Here is a 20,420-nt window from a genome sequence, read left to right as displayed (position 1 = left end):
GGACAGTGGGGTATGGAGAAGTAAGAGGAAGAGTAACACCTTGGGTAACTTTGGCAACTGAGGTTTCCCCTTTTAAAGCAGCAGCATCATGTTAAAAGAAAATAGCATAATATACTTTGCTATTAAACATGACTTCAGCTATGCATGATTTACAATATATTAGATATAAAACCCCCTTTCATCTTATATGTTTAGTACATTATTTCTCTTTCAAGGTAACATCTTGAGCCAAAACAGTTCTGTGAAACATCAACCTGTCCTTCATGCATCATGAGTTAACATTTTCCCAAGAGAGATGATAAGCTTCCATGTTCACGGCAGTGGTCCATAGTGAATGCTGCAGCGTTCATTCCTAGACGTCTGCGTTGGAGTCTCAAATCAGAGAGCATATGCTGTATTGTAATCTTGTGTGTGTCTCTATGTTTGTCTGCAAACTTATCAATTGGAAGAGTTCAGCATTTAGCATATAGACTAAAGATATGCTTTGTAATCTAAATTCCTCAGATGAAGCTCCAATATTGATTAAAAATTTAAAGTCTTAAACATGGTACTTGACATAAATTCCCTGTTAAATATATGATAAATTGACAGTAAATAGTATATATTACTGTATATACAGTATAGTTACATATAATATAGAAAATATATAATATAGTATATAGTATATTCCCAAGTGTCAACTGTAAGAGTGGCAGAGCAATGGGTTCACAAGGTGTGAGAGTGGCTAACGCTCTGCAGATCCATCATGATAACCTCCCACCGGGTGGTCAACTGCGTCCCTGTAGTCATTCACAACCCCTGTGGTTAAACAAAGATGTGCTTTTTCATGTAGATGTCCACCATGGAGATCTCTCTAATGAGGGTAATGTAGACAGACCTGGCTTAAGTGCATAGTGGCTTAAATATAATTAGAATGTAAAAAAAACACTATATAAAGCACAGTTTGACAAACTGCAATCATCTATAAATCAGAAACCAGTGTCAATAAAGGCCAGTATATGAGATGTTGTAAAAAGCAGAATTAAAAGTTTTTCTTCAAATACTAGAATTCAAGTTATCTTCTGCAGATACTTGCATGAAAGACAAGAAAGACATTCTCTACGAGAATGAAATGAGATTTAAACATAAGGCCAGCGGTGTGTAATCATTTTACCCATTCCAGCCCTTGGTGGAGGGTTTTCCCCAAAAGTCCCATTGAGGACAGGGGGTCACCTTTGAAAAAGGAGCAAACCAACCTGTGTAAACAAACAGGGGTCATGGTGGGGTCAGGCTCAGGCTCAGGCTCGAGAACCTGCAGCCCACTCACCGGTTCAGCTTCTCCTCCTTCAGCTCCAAGTCGGCTACTGCGATCAGCTGGTCGAGCTTCAGCTTAGTGTCGATGATCTCGGCTTCCCGTGGGGAGTATGTCCCACCCTCCTTCTGCTTCTGGTGGATCCTAGGATGGAGAAAAGGAGAGTGACAGTCACGCAAAGTCCTGACTCACAAATTAAAGAACTGTAAAGAGGCTCTTGTATACGTAGATTAATAAACACATTGCCTGTTAGGCAAACATGTAGGCACACACGGTTGAAACATCAGGACAGACAAATATACAATCAAGGGAAGGTACAATATATAGAGCAGAGAAAACTTGCACTAGGTTTTTATGGTCAAATCTGAGGGGAAGGTACTTTTGACCAAGGTCTGTAACATGTATAACTTTGATTCCATCTGATATTACAAATGATAAAAAAGCTAATTTTAGATAATTTCTCTACATATAGTCAAAAAATGCCGAGAGCACTCATTTGAAAAACATTTAACATCTGTTATTCACGGTCAATCACAAAAAAATGTATGTACTAAACTGTCATGATTCAAGAAGTGTCTTTTTGTAGGGGACAGTAAACGTGCCATCAAAAGCGCTCCACTGTATCACCATGAAGTATCACCAGATGCTTCGCTACTGAGGGATGGGTTACATAATGAATGGCACAAGTCTGGGGTCGTCTTACCGTACAGATGTGTAGATGACCACTATGAGAAAGATGGCTAGAAAGAAAGACAGAAGCACCCCCAGAATAATCTCCTCATCCCGAGTTAGCAATCGGTCATCTGAAAAAGAGAACTGCTCTTTAGTAGCAAGGCCTCAATCTTTTGACTCCTCATTGCTTTCTGCAACAGTGACAGTATGTCCAGAGTTCTCCTCAAGTAACCCTGTGGGGTTAGTCTTTCTCAGCAAATTAATGTTCTGTTACCAATGGAATAGATGTGAAGTAGGAAAAAAGATACACACAAAACATTATAATAATCCGAGATCGACTTCCTCCTGAACTTTATCTTTCATGCACTCGTGTGATTTTTTTTTTTCTTGAATGTTCTTACGAGGCTGGCTTACTGCTCAACTATCTTCTCCGATACAAATCATAAATGCAAAGCACAGCTTTTATCACCTAGGCAATAACTGACTGACTTGTCATTACTGGCAAATCATCAAATGTCTCAAGCCTTTTGGTTGAGCTTAATAAATAAACAAACAAGAAAAGAAGCAATAATGAGCTACAGCTGCTATGGTGGTAAAGTCAAAGAGACAAGAGACCAAAAGGGCAGAGGTTCACATCCCAAAACGAGAACTCCTTTACTGTCTGTGAAGATTAGTGCATTAAAGAGCTTCAGGCAACAACTCACAGATATTACACAACTCAGTGCTGAGAACCTGGATCCACATGCTGTTTCCTGTATATCAGTGCGGTTTTAAGAGACTTTAAGTCCCAGATGGCTGCAGCATATTGGATAAGCATAGTAATGAGATTCGCACACAAAAACCTCAGGCAATAACACCTCGTGCTTTTTCATTGTCAAACTGTCATCATGGAATCACACTGCACAACGCCTGCCTTCCTTTAATCACATTTCATATACAAAAATTAATCATTTTACCTGAAGTTTTCACAGGATCAGAATACTCAGAATCAGTGTACTGTCCTAGGGTATTTGTTGCTCGAAATTTAAACCTAGAAAGGAAAAGGCGTCCATTAAATAAATGGATGATTTGCATAACAGCATTACAGTATTAGTCACCTGTATCCACTAAAAGCATTCTGCACTCACACATAGTGTGTCTTTGGCTTTAGAGGCCCATTACAAAGCGCATTTTCCTGTGACAGGCAGTCATTCTTGGCACCAATGGTGTATCTCTTGCTATTAAGATCCTTCCTGGCCACACCATCCAAGCATTCAGGGTTCGAGAAACCATCGTCAGTGATATACGGAGCAGGACTGTTGTAGTAGGCATTATACCAGTTTGTCAGATTGCTGTTCCTCACTGAAAGATAAAGAGAAAAAGAAATCTAGGAACACTCAGCAGTCAAAGGTAATCCTTCTGTCCCCAGAGAAAGGTTGATCTCAGATCAGTGACCAAGATTAATGTTTGCGTTCGCTGATGTTCTCGATAGCAAGTCAGGGACAACAGAGAAGCTTTGAATGAAACCACATCTGTTTCCTCTGAGCAGGAATAACATTTTTGACTAGTAATTCAAGATAAAGTAGCAAGGAAGCATGTAATAGTCAAGGAAAGAATGACTAAATAATTAGACAGCAACAAGCAGCATAGTTAAGAATTCAAAATTACAATTTACGAAGTAAAAACTGGTATCATGAGCTATGATTTGTGATGAGGGAAGATGCACTTTAAAATGGAAACATCTTGTGGTGTAACTCACAATCCAGCATAAATAGGAATGTCACTTATGAGGGAGTCCAGTACCTCTGAATTCTGCCACAATGACCTGCACTTTCTCAATGGGTCCATGTTGATCAGTAAAATAGCATGTTGGCATCTGGGTGGTGATGGTCCTGGCTGTCACCATGGGGGCACCGCTTGGGTACAGGGCCACCACCGGCTTTTTATTGGGCTTGGGTGGCGCTGTAACACGAGTATTAAATGACATTACTTCTCGGATAGCCTGTTATGCTCATATTTCATCCACTCTGGTCAACTGATTTCGCTCTGTTGGCTAAACATTTTGTCAGACAAAAGCTAAATAACCACTAGCATTTTCTAAAATGCTTACGTTTAACCCCTGTTGCGAGCTGCACTTCTGAGCTGGGGCCTCTGCCCACTCCGTTAACTGCAAAAATCTGGAGGGAACACAAATGGGAAGAACAAAAGCCTTTGGTTTCACTGTGGTTTAAAATCACGTATCTTTAAGACTGATGAATGCAACTAGAATAGTGCCACACGTAACATTAACTACTTTAACATTAAACTGAACGTACAGCAGTTCGGGACATGGAATAATGGAAAAAAGGTTTAAAATCTCAGAAAAGGCCTTCTTGTTATACTAGCAAGAAGCATATTGCTTCAGGACAACTTAACATGATAAGTTTTAAAGGTTATCTAGGTATGTTGTTTTGGATCCTGCTAGGTATATGCTTAACAACAGAAATTAACTCTCTTCATGTGTGAATGATTTGTCCTACTGAAATATATGTATTGCAGACACAAATGTCAATGTAGACACCAACTGACAACTGCAGGCTACAGTAAAGACACAAACCCGTATGCTATAGTTGTAGCCTCCTTTGAGTCCATCTATGACAGCAGTGAAGGTATTGTTACTACGTTCAATAATGTCGAGACTCTGAATCTGGAAGTCCAGGTCACCCCCCTTGTAGACCATTGCCTTGTAAGCAATAATCTTTCCATTGGGATTGTCAGGGGGAGAGAAGGACAAATAGACCCTCGTCACATCTTCTGGAATGAGCTGAAGGGTCACATTTCTGGGAGGATCCTTGGGCTCTGAGAATGCATAGAGGGAAAGTGATGGAAAGGAACAATCCAGTATTAGTGCAGTTTATGCAATTCAACCTATAAATCAGTAAATTGTGTATTTGCAGAAATACACTGATTTCATTGAATTGGAATGCTGACAATGTACTTGCTTCATCAAACAAGCAACTACGTTGTCAACATTGGCAGCATTTCCACAAAAACCATACAATGAAACCATAACGTGCTTGCTGGTGACCTGAAAGTGAGGATGACCAAGTGGTAAGAAGAGTCTCTGGGCCATGTTCAGTTCTCACCGTCCTCCAGGGTTCTGACATGTACAGTATCACTGGCTTTGCCATCCTTCCTGGCATCTGCTACATCCCCAGTGAAGGCTGTCACGGTCACAGAATAGAGGGTGAAGGCCGTAAGGTTTGACACCACCACCGTTGTGATCTCCTCATGTCTTCTCACCACTGTCAGATTGACACCCAGACCATCCTCCTGGACCACCAATGCGGAGAGAAGTCAGAGATAACCTGTGACTGGTCTGTGTGTATCCAGATTACAACTAAAATGGTAACTGTGTGCAATAATCTGGAGTAGATGTGACTGCAGCACACAATTCATTAAGGCCAAGTGGACAGACTTTATTACTGCATTGTTGAAACCCTACAGTTTTTCAACCAAAGATTTCCTGAGGACATAAACAATAAGCAGGGTTCCGTAATGTAATCCAATATTTCAAAAATTGGGATTGCTTCTGGACTAAGGTGCGACTCCATCTCCTGTGATGTGTTTCATGTAGCGCCAAGGTCGATATCTGGTAGCTAGCACGGTAGTTCTCCCAGTGGAGGGCAGTTTGTATCGGACCCAGCTGTGCTGGAGCTGAGGAAGGCAGGGGTCCATGTGTAATGATGTTACAAGCCTACTGCCTGACATATGGATTCCCTCCAGGGACCTCTGATGGAGGACTGATGCCTAGACCAGGCCTCGATTTCCTCTGCTGACGATCAGGCATCACACCTCAGCCCTTAGCCCCCAGGAGGGTGAGGCTATATGGGGGCATGACGGATCGAGGCTCCTTCCGACGGAAAAATGTGTGACCCATTCGTGTGAGCTGCTTCCTGTAACAAGGGCAGCAGTGGTCTGGGGCAACAGAGGAGACATGAGGGCTTGTTTGTGGTTGGATCAGAGGCTGGCGGATGAAGACGTTACCTCATCCATCGGCACGGAGAATCCCACAATAACCCCGTATTTGGATTGGAATCAGGGCCTGTTTAGTAAGGTTTACATCTGGGATGGACTGTTTCTGGATTCAGGAAAGGAGTATTTTGGAGCTGAATGATGATACGTAGAACAGTGATTAGAGGCTCTACCTTGCAGTGGAAGGGCTGAGGTTCAAATCCTACCTCCTGCTGTAATTCCTCTAAACAAGTTACTTACCCTACATTACTCCAATAAAAATTACCAAGCTGTATAGTATAATATAATATACTCACTGGGATGATGTCGATGAGGTACGAGGTGGGCCCTGACAGCACCTCCGGGGCTTTCCACTGAATCTTGAGGCTGTTGGAGGAGGGCAACGCCGACACGTCACGAGGAGGTGCATCCGGCTCTGACAATGAATGGAAAAGTGGCAAAATGGGCTAAATCAGCAGCATTAGTAAAACTGACAACACTTGGAACATATAGAATATAATATATATTTTATATAGACATACAGTATTAACTCTCAAGGACATTGTTGTCTTTACACTTCTTTTAGCATCTCCAAATAGTAAAATTTGAAAGAACTAACATAAAATTTCTAAGGCTCCCTTCTGCTTTCAGACAATACGACATTTGTTCCCAAAGTGATGCATCCACCTTTCTTGTTCTTTAAAAATGTTTTGAGTGCCTTTCTAAAACAGACTGATTACAACTGTGAAGCAAATGCATCCAAAGATGTTTGAAGAAGTGAAGCCATGGCATGCGGAGACTAAACAGACAACACCAAGGCTGTGTGGCAACACAAAGACAGCACAACAGACTAGCTGGGGAAAATGACCTATTGTTACAGCAAAAGAACTCTATCACTTGAACTCTCAGTGGCCTATGGGTGCCTGCCACTTTCTGATTTAGGATTATTTTTAAATCAGGAGCTGTCAGATAGCCATCCGAGGATGGGGTATCAGTATGCCCAATAGTCTTATAAATCTGGTCAATTTACTGAGGGAAAATTCCCTGCCCTCGTCCCTCTCCTGAACCCCACATAATCCAAACGTTTCCTCTCCTGAACTCCTCTCACTGGCCCTCCAAAATAATTCATTTTCTGTAACTAATAACCATCATTTCCCGATTATCATGCTCCCGTCCCTTTTCCTGAGGAATGCGACTCCTCCCGAGCGGAGGGTCATCTTCCCCCCTGGCCATGGACCCCGGATGCTGGGCCCAGAGAGGCCAGGAGGTAGCTGAGTGTCTGGAGAACCCATTACTCTTCCCGCTGGGCCGCCCCCCCCACCACCAACTAGGATCAGCCCGCTCTCCAACCTCCCCCGATCGGTCAGTGTAACGAGCCTGGTCACGCCTGCCATTTTTCTGGTAAGTAACCACCTCGGCGAAAGACGAGCACGCGGGTGTCAGGTTCTCCCATGTTGGCCGTGCCACCCGCCTTTCGTCAGCCTTTCCTCCATTTAATTACGCATGTCAGAGAGGCACTGCGGCTTGACCGCTGGCCTTGGGCTGAGCCATGGGTGGACAGTGCTGCATGCCTTCATAACAAGGTAATGGCTAGCCGATTTCACACACACATTGCCATTGTTTCTGTGTAATTGCTGTCTGTGTGTGACTGTATGCTTAGCACAGCCCAGAAAGAAGGTGAACCTCCGAACCTGTTCATCACCAAGAAATGCATTGATACTCATTTCAAAATCATAATTGGTGTTTGGTGTTGTCCATCCCCAAGATATTTAATCATTTGATTATCACTGTGACTTTTTGTTAAGTACTTTCTGATTTAAGATTTAAAGGGGAAAACACAATCATATCTGTGAAGAAAAAAACTGTACATTTTGTGTCAATGAGAAAAGTTCAGATAAAAATCCTCTTTTCAACTATTGAATGTTGTGTTAGATTGGGCTGACTGAGACTCAAAGCCCACCTCTTGTTGTAGAATCCTTGAGCAAGATATTTACTCTAAAAAATACCCAGATGCATAATGAGGTAAATCACCGTAAGTAACTTGAGAGGAAAGTGTCAGGTGAATCAACAAATGCAAAGTTGGTACTGCGGTACTGCGAAAATAACCAATTCAAATAGTTCTTTGACAAACTAAAGGCCTCAAGTGCTTCACACAAGGAGAAAAGAAGACAATTTTTTCTCAATGAGAGCAAAAGATGAAGGATAAATCCTCTTTTAGCCAAAGAAACCACAAAAATGTTGCAAAGCAGTGGCACCAACTCTTCATACTGGATAGTGAAGGTTTTCCAACAGGAAGCTGAAGGCGTTCTCCTGAAAAATTAAGGTTTAGCACAGGTCACTTTAGCCACTGTTCCCTATAGATGCAACTTACTGCCGGGCAGAGTGAGTACAGACACCCAGTCGGAGGCGTTCCCATAGCCAGCGTTGGTGCGGGCCCTCACCCTGAATCTGTACCGAGTGTACTTAATGAGGGAATCAATGGTGACCTCCTGAGAACCCCAGGCCTCCGTCGCCTCGTACACCAGCTGCTGGGTCTCCACGCAGTGGGTGGCAAACCAGTCGTCGCAGCCTGGCGCCAACAACTGAACTTCCACATGGTACTCCCTGAGATGCCCTGGGACCTCCTCTGGAGCCACCCAGCTAAGGGTCACGCTGGTGGCCTCGATCTGGGTTGCATTCAGCAGTCTGGGAGGACCGGGGACTGGAGGAAGTGCAAAGAAGACAAAGAAACCCAGTTCAGCTTCCAACATAAATTCAGTACAAATCAATTACCCCCCATACTTGTAAAATGTTTAAAAGAAACACTGAATTTATTGAAAGTAATTAGAAAAATAATAATGTCCTCTTCATGAGAAAACAAAAAATTTTGTCTGAATAAGTTGTTATGCATCTGTCACAGAGAAGAGCGCAAAACTGTTTCCTTCCACTCTTTTATAATGGAACCGTCATATTTTGGCATTTTACCACAGGCCGTGTTCTCGGCAAGTTTCACGTTTCCTTCCATCGTTTTTCTTTTTTTCTAAATAATCATCAAACTACAAGTTGCCACATGGGCCAACGAGAAAACATTTCAAGCCCCCACACTTGACATCCCAGCCTAAGGTCATAGTTATTTAAAAGAGATTATTTCTCCTCTAAGCACCTTTCATCTGCATCTAGAGTGACAAGCGTTGAATATTTGTCAATCCCAGCTGGAAAGATTTACAAAAGGCTCCGCTCATGTCGGCAGGGCTGCAGTTCTGCTCCTACATGCCGTCGGATGACTGTCATGTCCGGAGTGGGTCGTCTTAACCTTCCAGAGGTGAAGCAAGGACCCCGACACCCCTGTGCGTAAGGGTGATCGAGGGGGTCCCGGCCTCGCTGTCCCACTACGCGCAGTACGGGGCCTCGGGGCACCCTGTGACCTCTGAGGGTCAGCTCAGGTGTCGGGGGGCTGGTCCTTTGCGAAAACAGCCTGACATTTCATTTCACATGATCTCCACCCTGGATATAAAGACTACTACAGCGCCAGGATCTTTCCTATTGTTTTTTTCAGACAAAAGACAGATTTTGTGGAAAGTAAAGGCCCAGCAGTCCAAAAAGTGAGACTAATTTGCTTTTAGTTCAAGTCCAGGATAAATAGATTAGGAATGACTCAATGCTGGCTGCAGAAGTGTGACTAACAGTGCGGGGTCATTAACTCCGTGTGCTTCCCTTCGGACTTCCACCAGCACCACACAGCAGCACCGTGTGCACACAAGGCAGATGAGCCGAATCAATCACCACCATAATGTTCTTCCTATTTCGTGTTCCATGGGGCATGAAGGCACAATTTGGGAAGTCAGGGAGCAGAGAAGGAGAAGAGAAATTGGCTGCTGTTTTACTATTCTTATTTAATTTCCATATGTAATGGCAATGCAGAGTAGAAAGTTTGCACCGCTGTCTTCATTAGCACTCTTTTCAGCTTAACATTTACATTATATTTACATGTATGCATTTAGCAGACGCTTTCCTCCAAAGCAACCTACATCTCATAGAGAAAATACAATGTGTGCTTTACATTAGAAGAAAGAAAGACTTAGATGCGGACGTATTATTCTTAAGTGCAGTTTGTTTCTATCCACCATATGAACCGATGTTCATCACATGAGTAGCTGCATAAAACTCAGAATATCGATATTTCCTGATCACCTTCCTAGCAATTAAATTACAGGAGTAGCTGTGTAAAGGTTTATCTGGACAAAATCTTAAAGTTATGCTGCATGAACATTTATACCTTACATGGATTTAAGAGATTATGGGCGAAGTGAATCTGGAAGAGGTGAGTTTTAAGACCCTTTTTAAACGTGGACAGAGTTTCAGCAGTTCTGAGTGAGAGAGGGAGGTTGTTCCACCATAACGGAGCCAGAACCAAGAACCTCCATGCTTTACCTTTTGTGCGTGGGACCACCAGATGTGGAAAGATGAAAAAGATGAGCTTAAAATGAGATGTTATGCCAGTCATTATGCTAAATCAGAACCAAGATATTTGACTTGGACACATTATCACTTTAACAGCTTTTCATAAAACAAGATTAGAAGCAGAATGTAAAACTTGTTTTGTTCAGCTATGTATCGTGAAACAAACTGCATGACATATATGGAAAAGCAATAGCTTCACATTGTTTAAAAAACCTAATTACAGAATGGTTAAATGAACATTTTTATGCGATAATTAATCAACTATACGTTACATTTTATTATAATAACAACTGCATCCATCACCAGGAAGAGTGAAATAAAACTGATTCACTGATTTTACACACACACACACACACACAGGCTCGTTAAGCCTAAGGAGTTGTTATACACACACACACAAACACATTTTCAGAACCGCTTGTCCCATATGGGGTCTCAGGGAACTGGAGCCTACCCGCCAGCACAGGGCGTAAGGCCGGAGGAGGAGGGGACACACCCAGGACGGGAGAGTTGTTATAATAACAAATAATTTGTAAATGCTCTTCAGTCAGCTTTAAAAATATAGACCAAAGCATGTTAAGCCATTGACTTCTTAGAGTCTGCACTTATTGATGTCTCTATTGCCGAAGGTCTTGAAGGTACCTGCTTCCCGGGACGTGGTCACAGTGCAGTTTTGGTCTTCTCCTGGCCCAGCGGCGTTGACTGCCATCAGACGTAAGGTGTACTTTGTGTTGGCCTGCAGTCCGGTGATGGTGTGCTGCCATGCAGCAGCAGCCAGGACCCTCTCCTGGTCTCCAAACTGGAGAAGGTAGTGTGTGATCTCCCCATTGGGATGAGCGGGTGGGTCCCACTTCAGGAACACAGAGTCCCACCTGGATCCGTGGCAGGTAAGGTTTCTCACAGCATCTGAAGCTGTGCACGGAAAACAAATGTGTTGACAGCTATGTAAGCGATGCAGTGACATCAACATCCCAGCATGTTATTAATGTAATGGAGAATACGACATGATTTATTCCATTGTCTCTTTTCCATATTTCTCCATGCCTTCATAACCCCAAGTTTAAATAAGGACATTTTTAAATAAAACTCATACTGTATTTAATACCTGAGAAAACCTTAGGTTCTACCCTAACAGTTCCAGTGTTTTCTAATTTTCTATTTTATATTATTGCAAAGAGATTACCGGATTCATTTGTGGTAAGAATGACAGGGTTACTGTACTGATTGCCATTCCCAACTTTGGTGAATGTGCTGACACTGATTTGGTAGATGCTGTGAGGTCTGAATCCAGTCAGCATGGTTTGAGTGGTGGGTCCAGATGAATTCTAGGAAGCAAAACACACACCTGCAGTTTCTCCAGTGCAGAGCTGCTCAGCAAAAGAGTTAAATGACAAACACAGCCTTCCTCTGAAATATTAATATCTATTACATGTATATTTAAATAGTCATACTTATGCTGCCTTTTTTATATATCTCTTATAGAGTGAATTAAGGAAATTCCTGCAGAATAGATGTAATTGCCAAAGAGGAAAGGGGGCTCTGCTTGACAAAAATTACCTGATGGCTCAAAGTTTGCCTGCTGAGCTCCAGGATTTTGAATCCATAGAACTGAACCACCCCGTTGGGTTCCAGGCTGGGTTGCCACGCCAGCCACACGGAGTCTGCCGTATGGTTCAAGATGCTCAGATTCCTGGGCGGGGAGGCAGGGCCTACAGGAAAATGACTGTGTTCATCCTCAGCACTGCAATCTCAGATCCGTTCAACATTTGTCCTCACGCATTTTCAAAACAAAAACAAGAAAAATCAGAAAAAAAATACACACACACTGTCTGAAACCACTCGTCCTGAGTGGGGTCGCAACAAGTCGGAGCCTAACCAGGCAACACAGAACACAAGACCGGATGGGGAGGGGACACACCCAGGACGGGATTCCAGTCCGTCACAAGGCGCCCCAAGCAGGACTTGAACCTCAGACCCACCAGAGAGCAGGACCCAGCCAAGCCCACTGCGCCACTGCACCCCCCAGAGAATTGAGAAATTATAAATATTTTTGAATGCATTTCCAAAGACCCCCTGTGCAGAAAATTGTATTGAAACAGGGTTAATTATGGAATAGAGCCATTCTGTACCTTCACCAGTGTTGTGAACATCAATCTTGCAATTTAACAAAATCCAACAGCAGGGGAAAAAATTACATGGATAATTCTATATGATCTAACCATTGGTGTATTTAATCTGAAATTGAGAAACACCGACCAGATGGCCATTAACATCATTAACTCTCACCTGCCTCATCGGTATGTAGCAGCAGGGTGAGGGGTGGGCCCATGCCGCGGCGGTTCACTGCTGCGATGCTCACATTGTAAGGGGAGAAGGGGATCAAACCAGTGAGGACGAGGCTGGTGTTGGGGGTGACAGTTGTGTCAGAGCCATCCTGGCTCTGCACCGCCACAGTGTATTCGGTGATCACCCCGTTCGGTTCCACAGGTGGATGCCAGGACAGGTAGATGGAGGAAGCGGTCACATTCTTACTGGAACCCATAACTGGTGGGGAACTGGGAACTGGGAACAGAAATGACATCAGTAGAGGGATAGCTCTGGGGAGGTTGCTTTTTAACTGTGTCGACCGTGTAGCACTTAGAGTGGTACAGTACGAGCCAAAAGTATTAGTACGTTTGCTGGAAATGAGTTCTTTTGTCGCAAGACATTTAGTGACTAGAAGGACACTTGTGTGTTGCTTTCTTTCATTTTTCTGTCCAGTTTGTCCCATACAGGTATTACCTGAGGTGTCCAGGTATATTTCAGCCTTTGAGTGGTACTGTATGTCTAAAGATGCTCAATATATACATATAAAGTTCTTACAACTCATTTGGTCATTATCATCATTCAAAACACTTCTCTGGCCCTTCAATCACAAACTAATGCAACTATGTACAGGCGTAGAGATTACATGTACCACTCACAGTCATCCTCAGTCCTCAGGTAGAGGACGGTGGTGCTGCTCTCCGAGTGGCCCGCTGAAGTGGCTGGAGTGACCCTCAGCACGTAATCGGTGTACTTGAACAGTTTTGTGAAGAGGAACACGGTGTCGGTGGTGCTCTTATTTGTCGTGTTACCGCTCTCATCATGCAACACCTTCAGACTGAGGAGGTAGAACACCCTGCCGTTGGGGGATATGGGGGGGTCCCAGCTCACAATGATGGCTGTCGAGGTAAAGTTCTGGGCAGTCAGGTTTCGGATTGGCCCATCAGGAACTGCAGGAGAGAGAATCACACCCATCAGCTCAAATAATAGACATAATAAAAGGAAAAAAATAAAAAGAAACAATATGAAAAATTGCTTAAAAAAGAAAAAAAGCCTGATATCAACTATCTTCTTAATGTAATCCCGACATTATGTGCAAACAGCAGAACTGAGTTAATCATCACATTAATGTTCCTTCCATTTAATGTTCCATGAGGCATTGAAGAACAATTTCGCAGTTCGGGGAACAAATCAACAAAAACACAGCCCTCAGCAGAATAAGAAACACAAAAAGACACGTCTCACAAGCAGCGGTGGCAGACATGGGGAGAAGGGGAAGACTTAACGTAAAAGTGGAACGTGTCATTCACCGCTTCAACACCGAGACAAGCACAACAAAACACTCATACATGAAAAGATGACCAGCGACGTTGTCCTTACAGTGGTGTTATTTCCATTTAGGTTGTACACTTAATTGCATCAGACCCTGTACAGCACCATGTGTCCGCACATATCGCATTTCTTTCACCATATCTTACCACGGTACCATCCACCTTCCAGTCAGAACTGTGGCACAACGCATTGGCATAAGGGATACCGATCAAAAATGGTGTAAGATGTCTGAGATGACACATGAGCAGTGGTGTCTGGTAGCTCATGCTAATTCCTAGATATTTTGCAAAGATGTTTTGCATAGTGAGAGTACCCATGTACGGTACAGCTCGAAGGAGCGGTTTAACCATCTGACAAGGATCAGGGGAAACCTGATTGGGGGAAGACATGGAAAGCCTGCTGCCTATTGGCTAGAGGGCCATGCGAGAGGCGGAGCCAGGAAAGGCAGAGCCAGGGTCTGGTCTGAGCAGGAGAGTCAGGGTTGAATCCTCTGTAACTGCAACACAAGAAGAGTTTTTATCCAGGCAGAGAGACATCAGAAGCAGCACAGTGATCTGATATATTATTAACAGGTAATAATATAACCCAGTTTGATCAACAATACTGCCACGGAAAGTGCTAATCTTCAAGTGTAGGGTGACGTCTACACCGTTTTTTTCCAAAAACCACGTAAAAAAACACGAGATCTCGCTAGCATCGTCCCAAAACCTAAAGGCTGAAAATGGTTCATTTGTAGTCTACATACTACCCATGGCAGACTTAAAGAATAGCATCAGAAAATAAGACATTTTAAATTAAATTCTCCCTTCAAATGTAACATCACTTGGGCTACAAGTACTACATGAAGACACGACACGAATAAAACACAATATAATAATTTCTAATTTTTCAGTTTCTAACATGGTCTTTCACCTAGGGCCTGCTGTATATTGCAAATTTTCACCACATTTTGTGAAAGGAAAAACAAACTGGCAGTCTCATGACAACCTGTGACGAAGCTGAAAGGACAGGTCCTGAGACAAAAAGTACCAGTTTGCGGAGACAGCGTTTTCTCCTTTCACAAAAACGATGAAAATTACATGTGGTGCAGCTCTCTAGAATTTTTACGTGATTTTTTTTTTTTGCAAAAAAAACCGGTGAAAAACCGCTGCAGACGCCACCAGCTAGCAGAGCCGTTACCCACCGTCCTCCGGCGTGAGCACGTGGATCATGTCGCTTTGCACGCCGCCATCACCCTGTGCTGTGTTAGCGCTCATCCACAGGCTGTAGTTGCTGCCTTTGGCCAAATTCTCCATAACGAACGACAAAGGGGCGTCGGAAGGCTGTGGCTGAGAGACGGGGACCCTCTGCAGGAACATTTATTAGGACAGGACTAAGGCTACACTCAATACACATTTCACATGTACATTTATTCATTGAGGTGACCTTCTTTTGCACAGCGACTGACAATGTTTAGTTTATTTACCTATTTAAACATCTAGGTTATGTTTACAGGAGCAATTTAAGAGAAGGACCTTGTTCAATGGTGCTACAGCAGGAGGAGCAATTCGAATCTGGGTTCTATCAGTCCAAAGGATATGGTCTTAACCACTGTGCCATCTGTTGTCATTTTATACGCAGAAAATGTATTTTAATGACACTGGTAACATATACGAGAGATGGAAAAAGATGCAAATTCCTCCACAAGAAGAAAAAGCTAATCAAAAATTCTGAACATTTTATTTAGGAAACAGGAGGCATCTCCGCATTTTTGAGCCTTTTCGTATAACACTTACGTAGGCACGTTTAATTGGATGTTAAACTAAAATGGACAAATTGTCTCAGACACGAGAACGCACATGCATCTAGAATAAGGCTGTATCATATAAGAGCACAAACATCCGCATTACACATCATAGTGACTGTTTAGTTCCTTCACACACGCTTGCAGGTAGACGGCGCTCCAACCTTGGAGCACCGAGCGCAACAGAGACCCTCACTAACAACCCTTGTTTCCCTCCACAAACAGCGGCGTGTCACCCTCCTAATCCTCATTTCCTCTCCATTGGGCAAAGCATCTGTTTGAGTGTGCTACTGTCCTCTGATCTTCAACGCCCCGAACCAACTGTCGTTCACACCGGTGGGGCAAAGAGGACAAGGGGAGCAAGGAGTGTGAAATGCTAATGACAGGCTGGGCCCTCAAAGGCAGGCCATCATGAAGGAAGTGGTGTGGTGGAGGACCAGGCCCCCAGGCGACACCTCTGCTGCGAGCACAGTTAGCAGTGGAACCGCGTGTGGGAGGAGGTGGAAATTTGTGTGTGTTTCTGTGCCTGTGCCTGTGTGTGTGTGTGTGTGTGTGTGTGTGTGTGTGTGTGTGTGTGTGTGTACACGCGTTCACTTACTCTGGTGTTTATCTTGGCACTCGGGTCCTGGTTTCCCAGTGCTGGAACTAAGCTCTTCCTGCTGCCGGGTTGCATTCATCTTTCCTACCCCTGTGAGTTTGGATTCAGCTACAGCCTTCACATTAAACTGGACCCAACGCATTCCCATGGCATGTGCAAACCCTTCAACCAGCTGAATGGTAAAAACCCTCACTGCAGCTGTTCTTGTCCATTTGGCAAATCCACCATAAGACATTATTTCACTATTTCAAACACTAATAAAACACATGCCCCAGTAGACATTGAAATGTCACGTTTCCTTGATATAACAAACAGCCTCTATTTTGGGTAATGAAATCCTCCGAGCAATATCAAGATTTTCACCTGGGTGTAAATGCTGGAGCTGTTACTGTAGTGGATGGTGTAAAACAGTACCGCTCCATTGGGCTGTCTGGGGGGGTACCACATCACTTGCAAAGAGGAGGGCGTCAGGCTGATGTAAGAAATGTTCTGTGGAGGATCCGCTGGACCTTAAAGAGGACACCAAAAACGTGAACATCCTGATCATTGATCACATGAACAGACTTAACATTTCAGCAAACTTTATACACCAGTTGTTCACCTAACAGCAGTGAGCAACTGAAATAGTCTGAAATACACCGTAACAGCAGTGAGGGGGTCAAATTACTGTTATTTCTAATTGAAACAGTAATACTTATTTGTCCAATTATAATCGGTTCCATGAAAAAATATATCATTTAAAATTAATTATAATTCCAAAATAAAAAAAAAATATGCCTGACAAAGATAACATCAACATATTTTGTAATATCCTTTAAAAATACAATTTCTAGCTTCTCTTTTAATGTGACATTTTAATTCATTCTTCTATTATCAATAACCACTTGTCCAATGCAGGGTCTCAGAGGTCCAGAGTATATCCAGGAAGCATAGGGTGTTTGGCAGGATACACATCAGACACCCTGAAAATCTGTTACATAGAATATAAAAAAAGCTCACAAAGTGGTTATGTCTTTTGTTCTACAAAACATGTGGACACTGATCTAGTATTGGTAACTAATACTTGATTCCCACTACTGCGGTAGTACCCTTGAGCAAGGCTAATTACCCTGAAATGATACAGTAAAAATTACACGGCTGTATAAATAAATAGTTTAGGAAAGTGTAAGAAGCTAAACGCTGTAACTTACCATATTGAAAACATCCGCTGTTTAAATTAATTAATAATGATATTTAACCTGCTTTTTCAGCCGTGATATTTACCTTAATCAATCAATGGAGTGGTACAGTAAATAAGGTTGTGATTACCTTAATAAATTGGTTGAGACTTTCAATACATTTTGCTGACTCCTTTCTCCAATGCAACTTACTGTACTAATCTACTTACCCATTCATGCAGCTGGGCAAGTTGACTGGAGCAATTTCCAATAGGTTCCCTCCTCAAGAGTACTACAGCTAGAGGTGGGAATAAAACCTGCGACCTTTGGGTCCAACAATAACAGCTCAAACCTCTATGCTGATAGCTGTACCCATACAATGCATAGGGAAGTAGGAGCTCTATAAGAGGTTTTTCAATGAAAGAGCAATCTGTCTGCATGCTTTACAGACTACAGGAGGTGCAGTGTTGCAGTGGGTTGGATCGGGTCCTGCTCTCTGGTGGGTCTGGGGTTCAAGTCCCACTTGGGGTGCCTTGCAATGGACTGGCATCCCGTCTTGGGTGTGTCCCCTCCAACCTTACGCCCTGTGTTGACGGGTTAGGCTCTGGCTCCCCGTGACCCCGTATGGGACAAGCGGTTCAGACAATGTTGTGTGTGTGTGTGTGTGTGTGTGTGTGTGTGTGTGTGTGTGTGTGTGTGTGTGCGCTTTACAGACTGAAAGAAGTGGTAGGCAGTGAATGAAATAGCTGCTGTGGAAGAACAGCGGCAAGGGCAAGGCAGGAGGCTGTTGTACTGAATAGTAACCCTGTGGTATGTGAATGGGGTATACACTATCATAAGAGTACAGTAATAATTCTCTGTGAAGGCATATCTTCCAATGTAATGAGAGAAATAACATTTGACACAAAGATGATCTGCAATATGAGCTCAGTTCTCATACGTGACTGTGTGTGATTTGACTGTGTTGGTCTCATAACAAAGGCAAGAACTGCGATGACATGAGACGCAGCATGAAGAAAAACTTCAATAAAGTTATGGATGGAAGCAAATGTGGCAGGGGTGATGACACAACCTTTTTCTGTATGTTTAGAGCCATGGATACAGCTTACCTGTGATCACAGTGCTGAAAGTGATGTACACCAGCATACCGCCATCCCCAAATCTTGTCCAGCTGGAGACGGAGGCATTGTACAGACCCTCTCCGTCCACACTGATCACAACGAACGTGTCGGTCACATTCTCTCTGTACTCAGAGGTCAAGTTCCTGCATATCCCAACATGGTGAACAACACAGTAAACAATGCGTGGTGTATAAAACAACAACACTTTACCGGCCAAGTACGCTTGTACATACAAGTTGCCATGCAAATTTGATGTTGTGGATGCTCATTTAATATAAAGCAAAGTTACACAGTAAGTATAAAGTAATAATCTGAAGAAACACTACACAAATAAAACAATTACTACAAAGATGTGTATGTGTGTATCCAAGTAATATGTGCATAGAAGCGGAAATAGCAGACGGATTAATTAGAAATATGTTTAACTGGTGACACTTTACTAAACAGTAGTAAAGTAAAATAGTAAAGTTTGTGCCTTTAGGATATTATACCATGAAAATAGTGCAGGGTCTTAACTATAATGAGTCAGTTCAGGAGCTGGATACCAAGAGTGGAATCTTGACGTCCATTCAAGTGTGTACATGGATTATAATGTGCACTTAAGAGGGAAAAAGTTGAGGGGAAAAGCTTTTTTGAGCCCTGCTGTTCGAGAAATCAATGTTCATCTTTCAGGACTGATATATAAAATCAAACAAGAGCTTTTGTTTGAAAAAGGTTTTCTGTATGAATAAGTGATTACTAGAATATGAGAAAATATTAATAGAAAGCATGTTAAGACAAAAATCAGCTTACCAGACACGTACAGGGTAGTACAGAACTGGGGCATTCGCTTCTAATGGCGGAGTCCAGGACAGCTCTATTTGGTTATCGGACAACCTTCTGGCAAACAGGAATCGTGGGGGAGAACTGGGTACTGTTTTGCAGGAAACATATTTGCCACTTATCATGAGTTCTTCAGAATGTTCATTAACCCTTATTACTGGCTGCTATGGCATCCATGAGCAGAGCTGGAACTTAAAACAGAACGAGTTAGTTTAAATTACATGGGAAACCATTTGCGACTCAGTGTATCAACGACAGCCTTTAACACTGAAAAGGGGAGAAAAATTCAGCAGCTAATAAGGATGACAAAAAAATATAACTCTGCATACCCAGCAGGTGGGACATATCTACCCACATTGATGTTATATTCTTAAGGGATCAAATCAAACTGCTTCGTGCCAAGGATGATTCAGGTTCACAAGATAGAAATTTATGGAAGGAGAATGAAAAGATGGAAATAAAGCCTTCATGCTCACAGCCTTGCCAGTCATCAGTAGACCAGCGCCCCCAAGGGTCCAGATAATTAGCACTACACCTGAATATCTGCTCTGCGCATCACCATGGGTCAACCCACACAAAACATCTGCATGGTTTCAAAAGTTCACAAAAAGTAAACTTCTGAGGAGAAGAAAATGAACATAGAACTGAATGATCTCTGTCAGTACTTTGTTACTCTTGTACTCAGCAGTACAAGAGTATGTGCTCAGCTGGGAAAGGCAGATCAAATCCTCCACAGATCTTAGGCACCGCTTGCAGTCAGATGTGGGATTATGCCCCGCAGCGTGTCGACGAGGGGTTCGACATGTCAATGGTGTCATGCGGGATGGATCCAAACATTTCCAATCCTACAGCATCTGCTTCTGCAACTCTTGCTGGTAACGCTACGCTGTATGACAGGGACAGAGCTCAAGCTGGATAACGGTGGCAG

The 20,420-nt window shown here is 43.0% G+C and overlaps 1 protein-coding gene across 1 annotated transcript in view; it reads right to left on the bottom strand.

Moving 5' to 3' along the window:
• The window catches only part of ptprq (protein tyrosine phosphatase receptor type Q), a 47,163-nt gene that overhangs the window by 10,997 nt on the left and 15,746 nt on the right, over positions 1–20,420 (bottom strand). The window contains exons 15-33 of the mRNA XM_029248959.1: positions 19,463–19,583; positions 18,659–18,813; positions 16,756–16,901; positions 15,195–15,357; positions 13,339–13,629; positions 12,662–12,937; positions 11,933–12,084; positions 11,559–11,700; positions 11,018–11,287; positions 8,307–8,636; positions 6,253–6,371; positions 5,068–5,254; positions 4,539–4,780; positions 4,053–4,119; positions 3,746–3,904; positions 3,091–3,304; positions 2,920–2,993; positions 1,995–2,094; positions 1,307–1,435 (exon numbers count right to left, since the gene is read on the bottom strand). Of these exons, the coding sequence (XP_029104792.1) occupies positions 1,307–1,435; positions 1,995–2,094; positions 2,920–2,993; positions 3,091–3,304; positions 3,746–3,904; positions 4,053–4,119; positions 4,539–4,780; positions 5,068–5,254; positions 6,253–6,371; positions 8,307–8,636; positions 11,018–11,287; positions 11,559–11,700; positions 11,933–12,084; positions 12,662–12,937; positions 13,339–13,629; positions 15,195–15,357; positions 16,756–16,901; positions 18,659–18,813; positions 19,463–19,583 (3,337 nt within the window). The remainder of the gene's footprint in view (positions 1–1,306; positions 1,436–1,994; positions 2,095–2,919; positions 2,994–3,090; positions 3,305–3,745; positions 3,905–4,052; positions 4,120–4,538; positions 4,781–5,067; positions 5,255–6,252; positions 6,372–8,306; positions 8,637–11,017; positions 11,288–11,558; positions 11,701–11,932; positions 12,085–12,661; positions 12,938–13,338; positions 13,630–15,194; positions 15,358–16,755; positions 16,902–18,658; positions 18,814–19,462; positions 19,584–20,420) is intronic.

Source organism: Scleropages formosus, chromosome 24 (assembly GCF_900964775.1).
Source record: "Scleropages formosus chromosome 24, fSclFor1.1, whole genome shotgun sequence".
In the NCBI taxonomy this organism is placed as follows: Eukaryota; Metazoa; Chordata; class Actinopteri; order Osteoglossiformes; family Osteoglossidae; genus Scleropages; species Scleropages formosus.
The sequence above is the reverse complement of the archived record's forward strand: the minus strand, read 5'-3'. Positions and strand labels throughout refer to the sequence as shown.